We start from the raw sequence: 18,084 nt of genomic DNA, 5'->3' as shown, positions 1-18,084 counted from the left end.
TTTTTTTTTTTTTTTTTTTTTTTTTTTTTTTTTTTTTCATATATTTTTTATTGTCAAAATAAAATTATCTGCCTTTAGTGTAAAAAAATGATCTTGCGAAATTGTTACAAGGCTGCAGAGGGGTGCAATACACACGCATCACTTTTAGAATTCCAGTAGTTTAGAACTAGATTTTCTTGAAACTTAAATTCAAAGCAATTGCACAGAATGATATGATGCTGTAATTTGCTAATAGCGCGATCACACACATAATAATAGTTACTGAAATCCTCTTGGATCGGCGTGTATTTATTAAAACGATATTCATTAAAATTGCGTTGCACGAATCAACGTATTATTCTGTATGAATATGAGGTACGTACTTACGGTTACACTGTCATTTTGGTCGTACTCAAAAATATGTATATGAAAAATATAACACTTGTTTGCTTATCCCTTAATTAACGCCTAATGGCGATTACTTAACTTTAGTTAATATTCAACAGTTGTTTCAATTATCCGATTTAAAGATCCTTCAAAGAGAAATATTATAAACAGAACGTTACTCGTCTCGTACGCCCTTGTACCTCTGTACGTTTTTTTGTTTGTTTGTTTATGTGTCGAAGTTAGATGCATTTTAGAATCTATTCTTAACTAATATAAAAGTACAACAAACACGTCATAAATAACATATTACACAATTGAGTCTAAATTATCAATCGACGCAAATATGCCCTGCACTATTGCGAGAGAGCATGAGGAACTTAGCGTTGGTTGAGGTGAATATAAAAGAGAGGTATGATAGATTTGTATTATGGAAACGTTAATGCGATTTAGATAGGATCTTTCAGATCGCAGGACCAGCAGCATTATTTTCATCCGAATCGGCTACGAAATCTTTGGTCGTATCTTCTATTCTGTCCACATTTTCAAGGATAGAAGCAAGTACCCTTAGATTCTCCACTCCAGACATCAATTGTCTGTATTAAAACACATACGTTTAGAATAACAAAAAACAAACAAAAAAGAACAAAAAAAATTACATGCTGTATGAGTGTATACCTTTTAACATACAAATTTTACCTTTCTTTTTCTTTTTTTGTTTTATTCAGAATTAAAACAAATTATTACCTCAATGAGATTTCAGCCGTTGAAGCAGCAGTTCTTAATTCACCGGCGAGTCTTCGCACAGTTCTATCTATGTTATTTGAAGATTCATCGCATTCATTCTTTTTGTTAACAGTAATGGCAGACTTAAGATTCTTATTTTCCAATTGTAGCTGCGATAGCTCTGACTAAATTAGAATTACAATTTGATCAATAAAATTCTTAATTAATGAATGCATTCTAAATTTATATACTAACCGTTAATGTCTTAATTTCTTTTTTTAACGATGTTACTGTCTTTTCTGCACTGAGCGCTCTTCTCTGTAAATCAAAACAAAATAGATGATAACATTTTATTTTATTTTCTAAAATAATTTAATACAATCTCACACAATCAGGGGTATCATTTAAATTAAAATATTTACCGTACTACGTTTTAAATCATTTTCAACTTGTTCCACTGCTTTTTCAAGTTGTGCCATATCTTCGAAGTCTACTTCTTTCCTAAAAGTCAATTCTGCTTCTAACATTTGAATTCTGTAATAAGACACACTTTGATGTCAATAAACGTAAATGATTTTCAAGATATAAGATGAGAATAAAAAAAAAAACAACAACTTGCCTAATTGATTTTTCATTAATTTTTCTATAAGCCACGTCCAACTCTTGCCTCAGCCTATCATTTTCTAATAAAAGCTGACAAATACTTTGTATTAATTACATGTATTTATTAAGTTTTAACAATTTTTAGTTGATAATATATATATATACCCTTCGGTCTGTTGATTCTACCATATTAGGTTGCGAGTTAGATCCAATATCATTGGAAAGATTCGTTCTACTATGAATTGGGCCGTCATTTAAAAAATCTGGTAATAATTTTGGTACGTTTGAATCAGTTGTCGGCGTGCAATCTCTCGTAACGACATTATTACTAACTTCTGGTTCTGTTAACGATAAAAATAATTTGTGATACAACAAACGAATAGTATATCAATTTTCTTTGTTGAAAAAAGAAAAAAATATCATAAATCTTACCTCCCGAATCTGAAGCTGACTCAGAATTCTCAATAATATTATCGACCGCGTTAAATACAGGTATATTAATGCTATTCGAACATGTAGCATTAGAAAGAAAATAATCATTTTGAGATATAGCTTTCGAACCAGTAAGATCGAAAGGAATATCGGGCAATAGTTGGGGCAGCAACTTTTTCGGATCATTTCTATACCGTAATTGCCTTTGCTCTACGCTGTTCAATGCAAAATCAGGAAGATTATCGACATCAGGTACACCTTGTGGAGGGAATACATGATTTAAGTAGCATTGTTCTATGACTAAATGATCTTGTACGAAATCTGGTAATTCGGTTGGATTTCTAGAAAATACACCGGTATCTTTTTCAACATTGTTTGGACTCGTCGTAGATGATGAATAAATCTTTGGCCTTGCACCGGTTTTGTAATAATTAGTTTGACATTCGCCTTTTAAAAAGTGCTTAAAGCTAAATGGATTTTCTTCACGACGTGAAATATCTTGACCTATGATAAATAAAAAAAAAAAAAGAAAATTAAAAATTAAAATTAATCGATAAGATTGATTTATATACATTATCTTCTTCATTTAAATGAATATAAATCTAACCTGTCTGTTGATCATTTTCAACACTACGATTTCTACTTGGTTGATCCTGAGTTATGGTTTTGTCGCGTCTTACGGACAGCTGATCGTCTTCGTCGGATGACGATGAGAATGGAAACGTTGTATCTGAATTAAGCTGTCTTGTATTTTTGGATACCGATCGAGATGACTTATCAACTTTTTTACGACTAGCCATTGTCTCTTTTGAATTTCCTTTTCCAAACAAACGAATCATTCGAGTTTTAACTGATCAGTACGAAACAGAATCGCACTTGACGTTTGTCACGATTATCAGATAAGGTTGGGTTCTTAATATTTTACAATTCGCCGCAACGCACGCGCATTATAATTTATTTTCACGTTTTCGAAATGTAATCAAATTTTTGGTTAATATATACAAGAAATAGAAATTATTCGTCAAAGGGATGTTATTTAATACGTACATAATTTCACTTTTACATTTCACTCAATTATTGTTTTCACAATGAATTCTTCCAAGTGGACAAATAACAACCAATCAGAGTGGTCTTCGATTTATATTTTAGCGGGAAAAATTGAATGCTTATTACTTTATCTTATATTACTATTGCGTAAGAAACTAACTGATTGCGAGTGAACAACGCGAATAATTAAAGATATGTTCTATGTTATTTGTAAAATAATATTTGAAATAAAATAAAAGATAATCCAATCGGTGTTAACATTAATTGGAAACGATTTATCGAAGGATTAATATTGTGTTCGTCGAAATAATTATTTCTGTGATTATATCGGGGTAATGAAAGGTTATGTTGAATATCGTTATGAACACACGTTCCTATAAATTATTGTAACACGTTAAGAGCATTGTTATAATAAATATGTTAAAATGGAGAAGCCCTGTCGAACGTGCACCGATTTTAAAACGTGGGTGAAATTACAACAGGAAACTTTTGATTCGGGAAAGGTATATTTATATAAATGTTTTTYCAAGATGGTAATATACTTTTGTATATTTTTATTTAAATTTTCTTCTTTTTCTTTTGCTTTAGGGTGATACTCAAAAGCAGGAAGCAACTAATCCTARTACAAATGTTGCTACCTCTCAACGCAATGACTGTCCGTTAACCAGAGACGATTTAGGTTCAAAAACATGGGCATTTTTACACACGATGGCAGCTCGTTATCCTGATCACCCTAGTGATGAACAAAAAAGTGATATGAAAAGATTCATGTATATATTTTCAAAGTTTTATCCTTGCCACATCTGTGCGGAAGATTTTCAAGAACAATTGAAAAGTCTGCCGCCGCAAACTGACTCACAAAAAGTCTTCAGTCAATGGCTATGCGTTGTTCATAATGAGGTAAACAAAAAGTTAGGTAAACCGGAATTTGATTGCAAGTTAGTCAACCAAAGATGGAGAGACGGGTGGCTGGACGGTTCATGCGATTGAATTAATTAAAACATGGGATTGAGAAGCATCAAGAGCGTTTTCTCTATGTTGAAATGAATAATAGTTTTATCTTCAAGTTATAAATATACAAACATATATCTACTAAGATAATTAGTAGGCGATACAGAAACATCTAAGATATTTTCATGGTTACGCATGGTTATAACAAATGTTTGTTTATATGGATTTAAGTATGATGTACCATTTAATGAAAGCAGCATTTAGGTAAATGATTATATTTTAAGAACTTATGCATGCTGGATAAAAATCTAAGATAGAAAACTTTCTAAAAGCATAATAATAACGTATATATATTTACACCTAATAAAAATTGATATCTGTCATATATTCATTTTTTACATATCATTTCTAAAAGTTAGAGGAAGAGGTAATAACAATCATGAGATTGTGAACGCTGAAACTACTTTTCGGAATCGAGGCTCGTAACTATGATTTTGTCCATTACCATCAACCGGAACTACTTGGCATGTTCTAATGTGAAACGGAAAACGCGAATTTGCAATAGTAGGTCGTGTAACATAAAGGAATGTTGCATGTCCAACAAGGACGATCCAAAGAAAGCATCCTCTTACAACGCTTTCCCTTATCCATTTGTCTACAAGCACAGTGATACATAGTACCTGTGAAATCAACAAAGCATCTTTRTATTTTTATCTATGCGTACAGCAAAGCATGTCTATGATATTTTTAAGCATGTAATTATTTAATACTTAATATATATATATATATACATAAATATATATTTATATATTTATTTATAAATTATTCTTTATATGTTTGGATAAGTTTAATCAAGTACCGTCAATGGATGACACAGGAACCATGCTGACCCTAAAGAAAGTAGAGAGGCATAAAAATGGACCTTCTTTGTCATCTTCTTAGTTGTCTTAAAACAACGAAGAACAAATATAATCCATGCAATCAATTTCAATGCTACTAGCCCATAACCTGGTGGTGATTCGTAGATATACAGGATTAAACCAGGATCAAATATTTCAAATTGATAAACATACAATGCCAGCTGACAAGCTGCGCTAAGACAAATGAAATAAGTAAGCCATCGAATTTGTTTAGGTGTCAATGTACTTTTGGTGATAGTATAACCGAATGCTAACAATAACATAAGCACTGTATACAAAGTTTCCGAACATGCTTCTAAAAGATGACCCACTAAAGAAGCACCGGTTATAGGAACTCCTCTCAATGCAAGATTAAGATAACTGTAAATTTCTAATAAAATGCCTATTAATTGACAAAGAAGAGAACCCATAAACAGTTTATACGAAACGTGTAAGAGTCTTCTCGAGCGTAATTGTACAGCCACGTAAAAGCTTAATATGACGAGTACTATATAGATACAAGCTGCTATTAGTAATTCTGGTAGTATGTCTGTAATTAACAAGAACATCCTTTACAAAAATGTAATAATAATACTGTATTAAATTAGGAAAGATTTTTTTTCTTTCTTAAAAAGAAATACTTGCAAAATTCATCCGCAGAAAGATGTTCTTTCCATATATTACCCGGCGATGCATTTGTYAACGAAATCCAATACGTAACATTTAAACCTGTTTTGGTATAACAATCTGATAATACAATAAACCACCACATTGGCCTAGACGATTGAAATCTTCTGTAGCTATTGCAATGYAAAGACGAATCATTTTTTAAAACGCATCCAGAACTGGCCGACGATATTTCGGAAAGTCGTACTATCTGACCATTGGCAGTACTTAAAATAGATTCTTTTTCTTCGCACGTTTTGTTAGAAGGATAGACAGTAGGCCATTGATGAGGTGCGTCGTAATACAACAAAAGATTTACCGATGCATCTTTACCCCTTATTTCTAAATCGTACCGAAAAGTGCCTTGTTCTGTGAGAAAACAAAATCTCGCGAGAAAGGCCCAATTCTGYGAACAAATATGTATATATATATATGTGTTATTTGTTTATCAACAAAATTGATCGTTTAAAAATATTTTCTAAAATAATATTACAGTTTAGATAATATTTTCTTTTTTTTTTTAATTTTATTAATACTACACGCGTCTTATACAATTACGTATTACTTTGCAATTAATTGACAATCGAATAATTAATTTACAAATGCATTACGTTTTTTTTTTTTATAAACGAACTTATTTTTGTTACAATTACAATTTAGTACATTTCGATTGAAATTTCACGAAAGATGTATACAATGTTATATGAAATACATTCTGTTTAATATGTAGCGACGCTTCTGTTTAAAAAACAAAAACAATAAAAAAAAAAGCCTCTTAAATATTATAAATTATTTCTTTTTAATACWTCACGCGTTACGAGAGTCCCACGAAGTATTTTACTATGCATATTATGCAACAGTGTTAAAAATGTAATGCAAAATATTAAAAATTTACTTGACATAATTAAATCTATATATTAAAAGGGTTGCAAATGAATGTACACAATCATAAGTACGTACAAAGACTGAATATATTACTCAAGCAAGTAGTTAACTTTTATGATCAATATTTTCTTTACTACAGGATCTACATAAACGTGACTCTCTTTTCACGAAACGTCGATGTTTATTTTTTCTTTTTGTCAATGCAATGATAATTTCTCAATTATTTAAAAATTATATTTTTTTTTTCTATCAATCCTATYATATAAAGAACATTAATATTATGAATTTTATTAATTAATCAGTCAGATCAAAATAATAACGAATAAAAAGTTCTTTTAACAATAATTCTTTAAATCTTTAAAGTTCTTTTACCATATTATTATAATTTTCTATTTTATCGACGTTTAATCTGAACTAGATTATAGCATTGATGCATCACAAAAAAGTTGGCATAGAATCGCAACAGCAGAAAAAAATGAATAAGTGCTCTTAGCTGCTCAATCATAATCCATTATTGCTCAGTTTGTTAATTAATTATTTAATTATATTATTAATTCTTTGGATAAGTTACCATCGRATCTGTAACAGTCGGTTATAAAACAGTAGTTTCTTCYCTGATCTTTTGCAATTAGAATATTCATTTTTTTTATCTCTGTTCTCTTTCAAATTGCACAATAGGCTAATAAAAAAAAAAACAAGAATTATGCAAAGTTTAAAAACCTACAGTGTATTTTCAGAAAGATAATTTATGTTTTAAATATTTCTTTACTATCAACGTACCTTCACAATATAGTGAATGTTCTTTATTAAAAACGCGATGATAGAAGTAAAATTAAATCATAAAAAACATGTGTGTAATATACTTTGATTTCCAGTTGAATACGATTGTTTATTCATTTTTTCAGCGTAATAATTTAACACCTACGATAAAAGCATTAATTTATCAATACTATGAATAAATATATCTTTAAAATAATATAATATTTGTTTCCTACTTATACAAGATTGTTATCTTAATTTTTTAAAAGGTTTTGACTTTGATCATTTACTCTCATCGCCATATTTTTTTTTTTTTCATAATATTTCTTTATATAGTACATATTAAGACACTGCAATTACGCTTACAGTATTACGGTTTTGTTTTCTTTTTTTTTTGTTACGGGATATTACAATAAGTTTTAATGAATTCTAATAGCGTATCAATGGCGTTTCACTAGCGTATCAATGGCGGTTTATTAGCAAATCATTGGCGCTTCACTAGCGTATCAATGGCGTTCCGACACCATTTTAAAATGGCGTCGCCAGAATGAACTGACAATCAGTCAATTATGCAATAATTATTAGACTTGGCAGCCAATTACTGGAATCCAGTACGTATACATATATTAACAAAATGTATATAGAAAAAATGTATATGGAAAACTGGTTAGATAGTTAATGAATCTAATCGATTCTTTACTTTTCCATGTTTGAAATTTTGGAAAATTTACAAATGCAAAATCACATTATTAAAACATTAAGATTAATAATTATTATTAATCGTATACTTTTATACGCATTAATAATAGGAATAATTGAAAATAAAATGAGTAAAGTGAAAATTCAATCGTTGGATTCATTGTTCTATTTTATTGTTATCGATTTTGCATTTATTATTTTAAGAAATAGAAAAATCTTGATGATAATTTAGATAGGATAAGTTAAATCAGTTTCTTAAAACGTTTCTAACAATCTTACGAAATATCGATCAAATAAAGGAGAGAGTCCTCTTGGTGTCGTTGACATCGTCTGTTATTTTCTTTGAACAAACGGTACGCAGGAAATAAAAGTAATACTTTGAAACTCAAAGCAGAAATAATAATAATAATAAAAAAAGGAAATAATTTTGATTTAATTTGAAACGTATAGTGGGAAGAATATGTCGGTGAGTTCACAAACGGATTTGAAAAGAATTTTGAAAAATACAACGGACAAGCCACCCTTCAAACTTTGTTTCTCTAAACAACGACCAATTGGACAATCGGATGCTTACATTTCTAAGATCAATGGTATCCTGTCATTATCTATCCATTTTTATTTCGATTTTTAACTTTAATCGTCAATCTTTCTTTTTCATAAATCATTTTTATTCGCGAACTTTAACAAAGTTGAATATAATTGAAATTATTCTTTGAGAAATGTTATTATCAAATTAAGTATTCGTAAAAATCGAAAATATCAATTAAATACACGAATGTAATTAAATTTATTTAACAAGGATAGTATTTTATTTTATAAAACAAGAAAAAGAAAAATAGGATAAAATACAAATAAAAAAAATAATTACGTTTAATATTATAGCCGTTAATTATTTATAATCTTTGAAACATATATTACGTAATTCTAATATTTATTTCGCTATTTTAATCAAATTAAAGTTAAAAAAAAAGAAAAAAAAAGAATACTTTCGTTTTAATATTGAGATTTGTAAATTTTCTAGCTAACTTTGTAACACCCAAATTTTATTCAAGAGAACACGAGAATTTGCAAAATCTCGATTTGGAGGAAACAATTAAGCGTATAACAAAAGAGGATGAAAAAATTCCTAAGGGAATTTATCGGTGGCCATTGTTGACCAGTCATACGTAATAATAATAATGATAATATAATAATAATAATTATTAAAATTATTATATAATATAATAAAATTATAAAATATTAAAAATATTATAATAATATTATAAAATATTAAATTATTATATAATTATAATAATATAATAATAATTATTATTATTATAAGAAAAGAAAAATATTTTTTATTATTAATTAGAATAAAAAAACGATATTACATTGTTTAATTAAATTTTTATAGTTACGGTTGGTGGCACGAAAAAGGAATAGAACCGAAGGATCAAAGATTTCAATTTCACAAGAAAACTTCGGATTTAGTAAGCTTCCAAATGAAGATATATGCGGAAGATAAAAAAATGAAGATCCCTAATTCTAATTTAAGTTCTCGTACAGCCATTTTTCGGGACGGATATTCAAAGGATAATTTTTACGACAAAAGAAATCGTTTATCCAAGGACAGACTTAACGGTGAATGAATTCTAACCTACCTAACATAAAAGTAATATTTTGTTCACATGCATTTTAAGATAAACTAAACAAAAAATAATAATAAAATAACTATACGTGTTATACGTGCAAAGATATATCTTAAATACGTATAAAAAATATATTAATTAATATTTAACGAAGAGTAAATATATATTCGTTATTTAATGAAAAAAAAGGTCGTTTAATTGGTTTCTACGTTAGAAGTGTCATATTACATTCTTGCAAGGATTTTACGCGCATGCGCGCTATTTCTAACCTATATTTTAACAAAGGAATACGAACGAACGAACAAACGAACGAAATAATTTCTACCGCGCAACAATACTAATACAATTTCTATTCTCGTCGAATTTATCGTTATATAATCTATCTTATATAAATACATTTCATTATCACAATCGTGACAAATCATTAAAAATAGGACACAAACATTTCTACATAATCATTGATAATTTTTGCACTGGGATATTATTTTCTTCACACGATTGAGAGTGCAATGCACTTGCTGCCGCGTACTTTAGCCGCCAAAATTATTTTCTCGAAACTATATCGAAATTGCATTAATCGAAAGTAACAACTAATCGTATCGAAAGATTAATTCGATTTATTCATCTATCAACCAATCAGTGTCGAGCTCAAGTTTAACTATCGAAATAGCTCGAAAGATTTCGACCAATCGGCATACGCGATTTCCTCTTCTAATATCAGACTAGTTCTCGTAGATTAAAAATAACATGTAGCAAGAATATTCCGCCAAAAATGAATTCCGGCATGGTGGAAAGAATGAGACTTGGTCAAGAGGATATTGCGAATTCTGAAGGATATCCTTCTCCTCAGAGGTTAGTTAATATATTTAATACTTTTCTTCCGTTTATTTTGATCACTTTCTTTAAATAAATACTATTGAATTAATACTAGAATATCGATGAAATTTGTAAAATCGTAAGATCTTTGCAACGTATCCCTATTTTCTTACCTGTTGCTTTTAAGGGAGAGAGGGGTGAAGAGGCAGGGGGAGGACGGGAACAAGTGTACGACCCGTATTAACGCGAATCAAGTTAGGTCAATAATCTTTCCTACAAGTTTGTATATTTTCCCAAATAACTAGGAAATTCTATAGAAAATATTATTGAGTATCGAATATTTGGAAAACGTTTAATCGTTATCCTTGAATTATTTTCTTAGGATTAGATGTGGCGTTACCTTATTTGGAAAATATATTTTCTATGAAGTCATGCTTTAAATTATCTTATTTATTCGTTTGATAAGATATTCGAAATTTGTTTGATTTCGAAATATCTTAGATATTTTCATTTAACGATACTGTGATATTTCGGGGATTTTTTTTTGTCTCTAGTAAGTTAGTTTAAATTTGTATTGATGTTATTATTTTTTTTTGCTGTTGTTTTAACTTCTTGCGTTGAAATATAATTAATTTATTTGTCACATAAAATGTATCTAAAGTGTAAAAAATAATTTGTTACGGTTTAGTGCGTGTAATCTTAAAATTTGTTGCTCATACGTATTGAAGTCTTGTTTTTAGTTCTGCTTGATTTTTCAAACAGCTTATTTGTTATTATCTAGTGAAAATCAATAAGTATAAGATGAGTCGACAATCATCCAGTTCACCTTGGTGGAACAGGTTCTGTTCTATATTTTTTCTTATATTTAGTTTGAATTTAACTTATAAATCATTTCTTCTTCTTCACCAATTCTTCTTCTATCGTGTTCATATAAGTATTTGATTGTAATAATAAATATTATTTTGCAGTAAACGAATGCGCACAGAGGATGAGTGTAATAATTTAAATAGTACATTTAATAGTACGTCGAAGGTTAATACTAGGTGGTCTTACACTGCTGATAGTAGTTTTGCTGAACCAGAAATATTAGAAGAGATGGGCGTTAGCATCATAGAGGACGATGTAATCAACTGTGATACCAAAGTACAATCTCTGGATTATACTATTTCTTTAAATAATGCAGCAAGTAATGAACGGTTACCATTAAATGATAATGAGACTTATGAATCGGAACCAAATTCTTTGTATATAGATTCTAATTTTCATTCCAACAATCTTGTAAGGTTTGTAATAATTAATAATTATTATTTTTTATATATATATAAATCTTTATAATATAGTAGTATCATATTCTATATAAAAATAATTCATTAAATTATATATTTATTTCTCTCTCTCTCTCTCTCTCTCTCTCTATTATAAAGATTAGAACAGGAACAGTACGTATTAGATAATCTATGCAAACATAAACATCTAAATGAATCTGGTTATAGTTCGAAATTAGAGAACGAGCCATTAGGAGGTGTGAAAGATGAATACAATAAAGAAATATTAAATGCATCCAATGATAAGGATAGTTTAGATCATTTTTACTTAAGTAGAAGAAAAAGAAAATTGTCTTATACGGGGAATGACGAATTCAACAAATTATCGGATGAAATGATTTTAATGATATTTAGATGGTTACCAAAAAAATGTTTGGTAAGGAATATTTATATTTTGCAGACACATATCAATTAAAATTAGAAGTTAGAATGTTACGCTTTATTATAATATTTGTGTTAAAATTTAGGTACGTTGCATGTTAGTTTGTAAAAGATGGTGTCGAATAGCACGTGACGAAGCATTATGGAGTAGACTTGATTTAAGTAGTAAAGTTTTAAATGAAGGAACATTGGAACATATATTGCCACGTGGTGTTCAAATTTTAAGGCTTGCTCAAGCAGAGATCGCAGACCCAATATTTATGGAAAACTCTGAAGTTTTAAGTAGTAATTATGTATGTAAACTACAATATCTGGATCTCTCAATGGCAGTAATATCAGCGAATGGCTTAGCAACTTTACTATTTAAATGCAAACTTTTAAAAAACTTGTCATTGGAAAGTTGCATTTTGAATAATGCATGTTGTAATGCCATGAGCTTAAATACAGAATTATCTGTGTTGAATTTAGCTATGTGCGAAGGATTAGATCTAGAATGTGTTACACATTTAGTTAAACTTAAAAGGTGAGCATTATCATTGGCGAAATGTGTTATTTTGAGGACTTTAAGTAGCCAACAATTATGTTTATTTTAGACATGTACTATAATGCATGATGTAAATTATCGGAAAAAATTTACATTTAATTGTCATAGCTTAACTGCTCTCAATGTGGCATGGTGTTCATTGGACGCAGAATCTGTCTCTCTATTGTGTAAATCACTTCCGCCTATCCTTGATCGCTTGAATATTTCTGGGTGCCGAAAAACTATGACGGATGATAGTAAGTGAAAGATTTTAAAAATTACATTTCTTCTTTATACTTATTAATATTATATTTAACTTATTTATATATAGCAATTATATATAATGATTAATTATTTGATTTTTTAGATGTCAAAGATTTGGTCAAGTCTTGTCCAAAACTGATAGAATTAGACTTAAGTGATTGTACACTACTTACCATGAATTCAGCTCCATATATTTTAAATCTTTCTTTACTAGAACACTTATCGTTAAGTCGTTGCTATAGTATACCACCGTCAACGTTTGTTAGATTAGCTTATATGCCATGCCTCAAATTTTTGAATATATTTGGTTTAATGTCAGATCAAATGTCTAAGTCCGTACAATCTAATTGTGGAGATACTTTAATTAATAAATATCGATTTAGTGCTATTGCAAGACCAACAGTTGGTGTTCGAAGAACTAGTATTTGGGGCCTTCGAGTTAGAGACTGAGATCAATAAATAGTGATACTTATTTGTACTGTATATTGTAGCAGTAAATAATTGCATAGAATGTTTCATTTCTATGATGATACTAGTTTTCGCTGTGAGACTGATCATATTGTAAAAATAAAAGAACAAAAAAAAAAAATGTAATAATCACTAACATAATCTTCTCAAAGATCTATTTGATTTCACTAATTTTAACTTTAATTCAGATCTCTTTTACTGATGTCCCTTTTTAAAGGGTAATTTGCATTTTTGGTAGTATTACTAAAGGTAGATTAAATATTTTACATATTAGAGGATATTGTATTGTAAATAACGATCAATAATTTACTGTATGCTCATATGTGTATGTATACATATATATATGCTGCATACACGTGTTCATCAAGTGTGATTGTATTTAACTAATAATTATTGTATTGTATGCATTGTCAAAGAATAAAAGACTTAGATAATTACAAATATATTGCTTTTTTCTTATCGTTAAAAATAAATTCGACAAATTATTTTCTATTTGAAATTATTTTTGAAAGATATGAAAAGGTCGAAAATACTGATTACGTCTCCTTGAACGTATAAAGAATAATTCTTAATCGATTTTGATGAACGAGATTTCGTTTTAAAGATGAAAATTAAAAAGAATAAAATGGGCTTTTTAAATTTCTTAAAAATGCTTCATAAAATACTGTCTTTTTTGAGATTAGTTTATGCGTACAATAATGCTTTTCATTGATTTAATTAGACTTCAAGTTTAATTGTAAATATTTGTTTTTCTTATATTCTTATATATATATACAAGGTTATTATATAACATTGGAATTAGAATTAACCGAATTTCGTATTAGTTTTAAATCGAAATCCGAATAAGATATAACGTCTTGAAAACGTGTATATTTAACACAAGTGTAATAATATTTATTTGAGTAAAATAAATTGTTATAATCGATGATATAATACCTATTTTTTTGTGTTATTAATAATAGAAAACAAATATTTGTAAAAGAAGTTGGAAATATTTGCGAGATTTGTTTAAAAAAGATGTCTAGTAATGATTATGTTATACAAAAAATAAATATTTCGCAGAAAGAATCGAATTTTTTGAAAAAAGATCATAACAAAAGTGATATTAATGAGAATACAGTAAACTTAAATCGTAATATCTGTGATAGTAAGAATTTAATTTATTATAGGAATAAAATAATATCATTTTGCGCGGGAGATGATTATTTTAATACTAAATTAAAGAATGAATTAATTTTAATGATATTTCAATTCCTGTCTATAAAAGATTTGGTAAATGAATAAATTGAAAAAAAGTATTGTCTTATAAATAAAATAAATAAATAAATAATTCTTATCGAATGTGGTCGCGACAAATTTGTTTGTGAGAAGAGAAGTATTATTTATAAAATATAAAAAAAAACCCAAATTATTTCAGGTACAATGTACGATGGTATGTAAAAAATGGCACGAATTAACATACAATGAAATTTTATGGAATAATTTGAATTTATTTCGGAAGCCTTTATGCGAAACCAGTTTGCATAAAATATTATCTAAAGGTGTTCAAATTTTAACACTTTCACAAGCAAAAATTTACAAACCATTAATGATTAAAGAAATAATAAATAATAATAATAATGTCGATAACATTTATACGTATAATATAAAATATTTAGATCTATCTATGGCAATGATATCTGTTAATAATTTATCCCAATTATTATCTAAATGTAAATTTTTGAAAAAATTATCATTGGAAAGTTGTACTTTGGATACGGCATGTTGTAAAGAAATAAGTAATTGTATTGATATATCGGTATTAAATTTATGTATGTGCGAAGGATTAGATCTTAAAGGTATTTTATTCATACTTAAACTTAGAAGGTAAATTATCATTAATATTTTTTTTTAATATAATTTTAATAATTATTTCTGATAAAATATCCATATATAAATAAATAAAAATTAAATTCTAATATATATATTATACAATTTATTTTTCTAGTTTAACCGAACTTAATATAGGTTGGTGTTCATTTAATAAACAACAAGTTGATATTATTTGTAAAATGCTTCCATCTACTATAACTCGTTTAAATATTTCCGGATGTAAAGAAAATATGAATGATGTTAGTAAGTGCACTTTTATTTTATCATTAATATTTTTTTTAAATATAATACTAGCAGAACCATATTTAAAACAGTTCATACGAATAAATCGATTGTTATCGGTAATAGGATAAAAAAAAAAACATAAAGTGGCATAACTTTACGTTGATTTTTTTTTTTTTTTTGATGATGACTAATAAACACACGAGAAACATATTTTTCAGATCTATCAGAATTGATATTATCTTGCCCGAATATGGTGGAATTAGATTTAAGCGATAATACATCGCTTACCGAAAATATACTTTCGAAATTAATAATTTGTCAAGATTTAGTACATTTGTCGTTGAGTCGTTGCATCAATATAAAATCATTATCTAAATTGAATTTGGATTTGATGCCACATTTTGAATATTTGGATATATTTAATATTGAATTAAAATCAGTCTCGAATAAAATTAAAATTAATAAATCATTATTTAGTTCTATTGCAAGGCCCATGTTAAATAATAACAAATATATTTGGGATCTTTACGTTAAAAGTTAAAATCGAATGGTTTTAATTATTTAAACAAAAATAACACACACAAATGTTTTTTAAAATAAATATAATCAATTTAAATGTATATATATATATATATGTGTGTGTGTGTATGTGTAATAAATAATTATTAAATATGAAAAATATATATTGTTAAAAAATTCATCTTGATAATAAATCTATACAATGCTCAGTTTAAGTTCAATCATTTAAATTACAATCATTATTAATTGTGTTCCGTGTGGTATCTGTAAAATATATGAAACTTACTAAAAAAAAAACATTATAATGTGATTAGTTTCTTTAAATTAAATGGATAATAGGAATCAAGGAAAGGAATAAATGAAATATGATTTTAATTAGAAAATTAAAAGAAATTAATTACAATTATAATGTTTATGGGGTAAGCAGTATTTAGCTGGGTTTTACTTACAAATAAAATACAAATAAAAAATACAAATAAAATACATTAAAAGTATATTAAAAATACATTAAAAATACATAAAAAAATAATAATGATCACACGCATTCGATGCTAAGGGGGTGAAACTTTTTACGATTTCTTTTATTAAGTGGTTTAGGGGTACAAAATTAAAATCAGTTCAATACTTTCAATTTTTGAATATGAATAAGCTACCTTGAGAAACATTTATCAATAAACTAATGATCACTTCCTTAAAATAAGATGATGAGAATTCAAATGAAAAAAAAAAAGGAACAATTTAGAAAGGACGATAAGAATTTCAAGGAAAATGAATAAAAGACGATGTGAAAATTTATAAAAAAATATATTTGTTATTTTTCATCTTCTTCTTCTTCTTTTTATTCTTCTTATCGCGTGATTTTATTTTATGATATACGGATTAGAAAATCTTTGTACATTTATTCGTGATAATGTCACTCGTCGTTAATTTAAAAATATTTTTAATAATTTATAATATTTTATATCATTATTATCAATAACATCTATTAACGTCAGTTTAAATGGATTTTGATTATGATTTTTATAAACGTTTCGTTAATACAAAAAAAAACAAATCATTTAATCGATCATCTCTGTCTCGAGATTATATTTAAAATATTATTTTTAATAATCTTTTTTAATCTGTTAAATGCCATTGGACGCGGATAATACGATGATGATTGATTGATTCATTGATTATTGTGGTGGAAGATATTTTCTATCAACGTTATTGGTTTTATCTGAATTTGGTGGTATATATTCTAATTCTTTTCCATTTTTAGGTTTTCCTGCTGGTGGATATGGTGCTGTTTCACGATTTCCATTACCACCAATTCCTGTACCACCACCATTCCCAACAGCTGTACCAAATTTGAAAGATGCATGGTTCCCATTTTCATCAGCGTTATATCTTGAATTTATATACACAATATTTTTTATTTATTTATTATTATTATTATTATTATTTTATATAAAATATTACTTAATCTTTTGTTATTTTTACGTTAAATCATAATATGATTCGTTTATTTTTAAAGTGGTGTAAGTTCATTTTGTATAAAAAAAACAAAATGAGATATCACGTAATTTATATTTAATTTAGTGTAAACTTTCTATTTATAACTAGTTAGTATTTAATTTTTTCACAAATGTTAATGCTTCATCATAATTTTATTATTTTGTTTTATATTAATATTCAAAATAAAAAATACTACTTCTATTTTATTCCCTGTTATTATTTGTAAACAAAATTGAATTAATATGAGAATATATTTTAAGTGATATTTGATTTTTCAAAATTGAAATTAAACGATTTTGACAATTGACTCATTTTGAAAGTAGTGTATGTCCATTTGCAGACACAATGTAAATATACATTATTTTAATTAAATTAGCCTAAAAGTAATGTATAGAAACATAATTAATAGAAACATTGTCAAACTTGATATAATTAATGAATATTTTTAAATTAACCAATATATGCGAACCATTAATTTTCTCAAAACAACAGAAAATGTACTTACACCACCATTTTCAAAATAAACGGTCCATATA

General features: G+C 27.4%; 6 protein-coding genes across 8 annotated transcripts in view; 3 read left to right on the top strand and 3 right to left on the bottom strand.

Moving 5' to 3' along the window:
- Positions 1-267: 267 nt before the first annotated feature.
- Positions 268-3,211, bottom strand: LOC106788554. Its single transcript, XM_014751905.1, has 8 exons — positions 2,732-3,211; positions 2,125-2,628; positions 1,858-2,033; positions 1,709-1,782; positions 1,512-1,623; positions 1,345-1,407; positions 1,111-1,274; positions 268-959 (listed from the first exon to the last, which is right to left on the bottom strand). The coding sequence occupies exons 1-8, from the start codon at positions 2,961-2,963 to the stop codon at positions 827-829; spliced, it is 1,458 nt and encodes a 485-aa protein (XP_014607391.1). The 5' UTR covers positions 2,964-3,211; the 3' UTR covers positions 268-826.
- Positions 3,212-3,300: 89 nt separating this feature from the next.
- Positions 3,301-4,352, top strand: LOC106788556 (FAD-linked sulfhydryl oxidase ALR). Its single transcript, XM_014751908.1, has 2 exons — positions 3,301-3,674; positions 3,760-4,352. The coding sequence occupies exons 1-2, from the start codon at positions 3,597-3,599 to the stop codon at positions 4,159-4,161; spliced, it is 480 nt and encodes a 159-aa protein (XP_014607394.1). The 5' UTR covers positions 3,301-3,596; the 3' UTR covers positions 4,162-4,352.
- Positions 4,208-6,638, bottom strand: LOC106788555 (transmembrane protein 145-like). Its single transcript, XM_014751906.1, has 4 exons — positions 6,494-6,638; positions 5,667-6,093; positions 4,982-5,571; positions 4,208-4,802 (listed from the first exon to the last, which is right to left on the bottom strand). Exons 1-4 carry the CDS (start codon positions 6,587-6,589, stop codon positions 4,560-4,562), a joined length of 1,356 nt encoding a protein of 451 aa, XP_014607392.1. The 5' UTR covers positions 6,590-6,638; the 3' UTR covers positions 4,208-4,559.
- A 1,852-nt stretch (positions 6,639-8,490) lies between these two features.
- LOC106788521 lies at positions 8,491-9,658 on the top strand. Its single transcript, XM_014751853.1, has 3 exons — positions 8,491-8,620; positions 9,052-9,196; positions 9,424-9,658. Exons 1-3 carry the CDS (start codon positions 8,491-8,493, stop codon positions 9,656-9,658), a joined length of 510 nt encoding a protein of 169 aa, XP_014607339.1.
- Positions 9,659-9,890: 232 nt separating this feature from the next.
- On the top strand, positions 9,891-13,869 carry LOC106788562 (S-phase kinase-associated protein 2). 3 transcript variants are annotated; one of them, XM_014751919.1, is made up of 6 exons: positions 9,891-10,510; positions 11,443-11,757; positions 11,968-12,175; positions 12,267-12,703; positions 12,833-12,960; positions 13,071-13,869. In XM_014751919.1, the coding sequence occupies exons 1-6, from the start codon at positions 10,431-10,433 to the stop codon at positions 13,415-13,417; spliced, it is 1,515 nt and encodes a 504-aa protein (XP_014607405.1). In that variant the 5' UTR covers positions 9,891-10,430; the 3' UTR covers positions 13,418-13,869. The 3 variants fall into 3 exon arrangements, with proteins under 3 accessions (XP_014607405.1, XP_014607403.1, XP_014607404.1); XM_014751917.1 differs by having other exon boundaries at positions 11,899-12,175; XM_014751918.1 differs by lacking the exon at positions 9,891-10,510 and adding an exon at positions 11,158-11,313 and having other exon boundaries at positions 11,899-12,175.
- Positions 13,870-17,226: 3,357 nt separating this feature from the next.
- Positions 17,227-18,084, bottom strand: part of LOC106788520 — a 7,582-nt gene continuing 6,724 nt past the window's right edge. Inside the window, exon 3 of the mRNA XM_014751852.1 lies at positions 17,227-17,440. Within this exon, the coding sequence (XP_014607338.1) occupies positions 17,227-17,440 (214 nt within the window). The remainder of the gene's footprint in view (positions 17,441-18,084) is intronic.

This window comes from Polistes canadensis, unplaced genomic scaffold (assembly GCF_001313835.1).
Source record: "Polistes canadensis isolate GaletaPanama2010 unplaced genomic scaffold, ASM131383v1 scaffold_143, whole genome shotgun sequence".
Taxonomy (NCBI): domain Eukaryota; kingdom Metazoa; phylum Arthropoda; class Insecta; order Hymenoptera; family Vespidae; genus Polistes; species Polistes canadensis.
The sequence above is the reverse complement of the archived record's forward strand: the minus strand, read 5'-3'. Positions and strand labels throughout refer to the sequence as shown.

Coding starts and splice junctions, on each gene's coding strand:
- LOC106788521 (XM_014751853.1), top strand. CDS start 8,491: ATGTCGGTGAGTTCACAAACGGATTTGAAAAGAATTTTGAAAAATACA. Junction 8,621..9,051: donor TTACATTTCTAAGATCAATG/GTATCCTGTCAT, acceptor TAAATTTTCTAG/CTAACTTTGTAACACCCAAA. Junction 9,197..9,423: donor CCATTGTTGACCAGTCATAC/GTAATAATAATA, acceptor AAATTTTTATAG/TTACGGTTGGTGGCACGAAA.
- LOC106788562 (XM_014751917.1), top strand. CDS start 10,431: ATGAATTCCGGCATGGTGGAAAGAATGAGACTTGGTCAAGAGGATATT. Junction 12,176..12,266: donor GGTTACCAAAAAAATGTTTG/GTAAGGAATATT, acceptor GTTAAAATTTAG/GTACGTTGCATGTTAGTTTG. Junction 12,704..12,832: donor CATTTAGTTAAACTTAAAAG/GTGAGCATTATC, acceptor TAATTGTCATAG/CTTAACTGCTCTCAATGTGG.
- LOC106788554 (XM_014751905.1), bottom strand. CDS start 2,963: ATGATTCGTTTGTTTGGAAAAGGAAATTCAAAAGAGACAATGGCTAGT. Junction 1,408..1,511: donor ATGATTTAAAACGTAGTACG/GTAAATATTTTA, acceptor TTTGATTTACAG/AGAAGAGCGCTCAGTGCAGA. Junction 1,275..1,344: donor AAGAAATTAAGACATTAACG/GTTAGTATATAA, acceptor ATTCTAATTTAG/TCAGAGCTATCGCAGCTACA.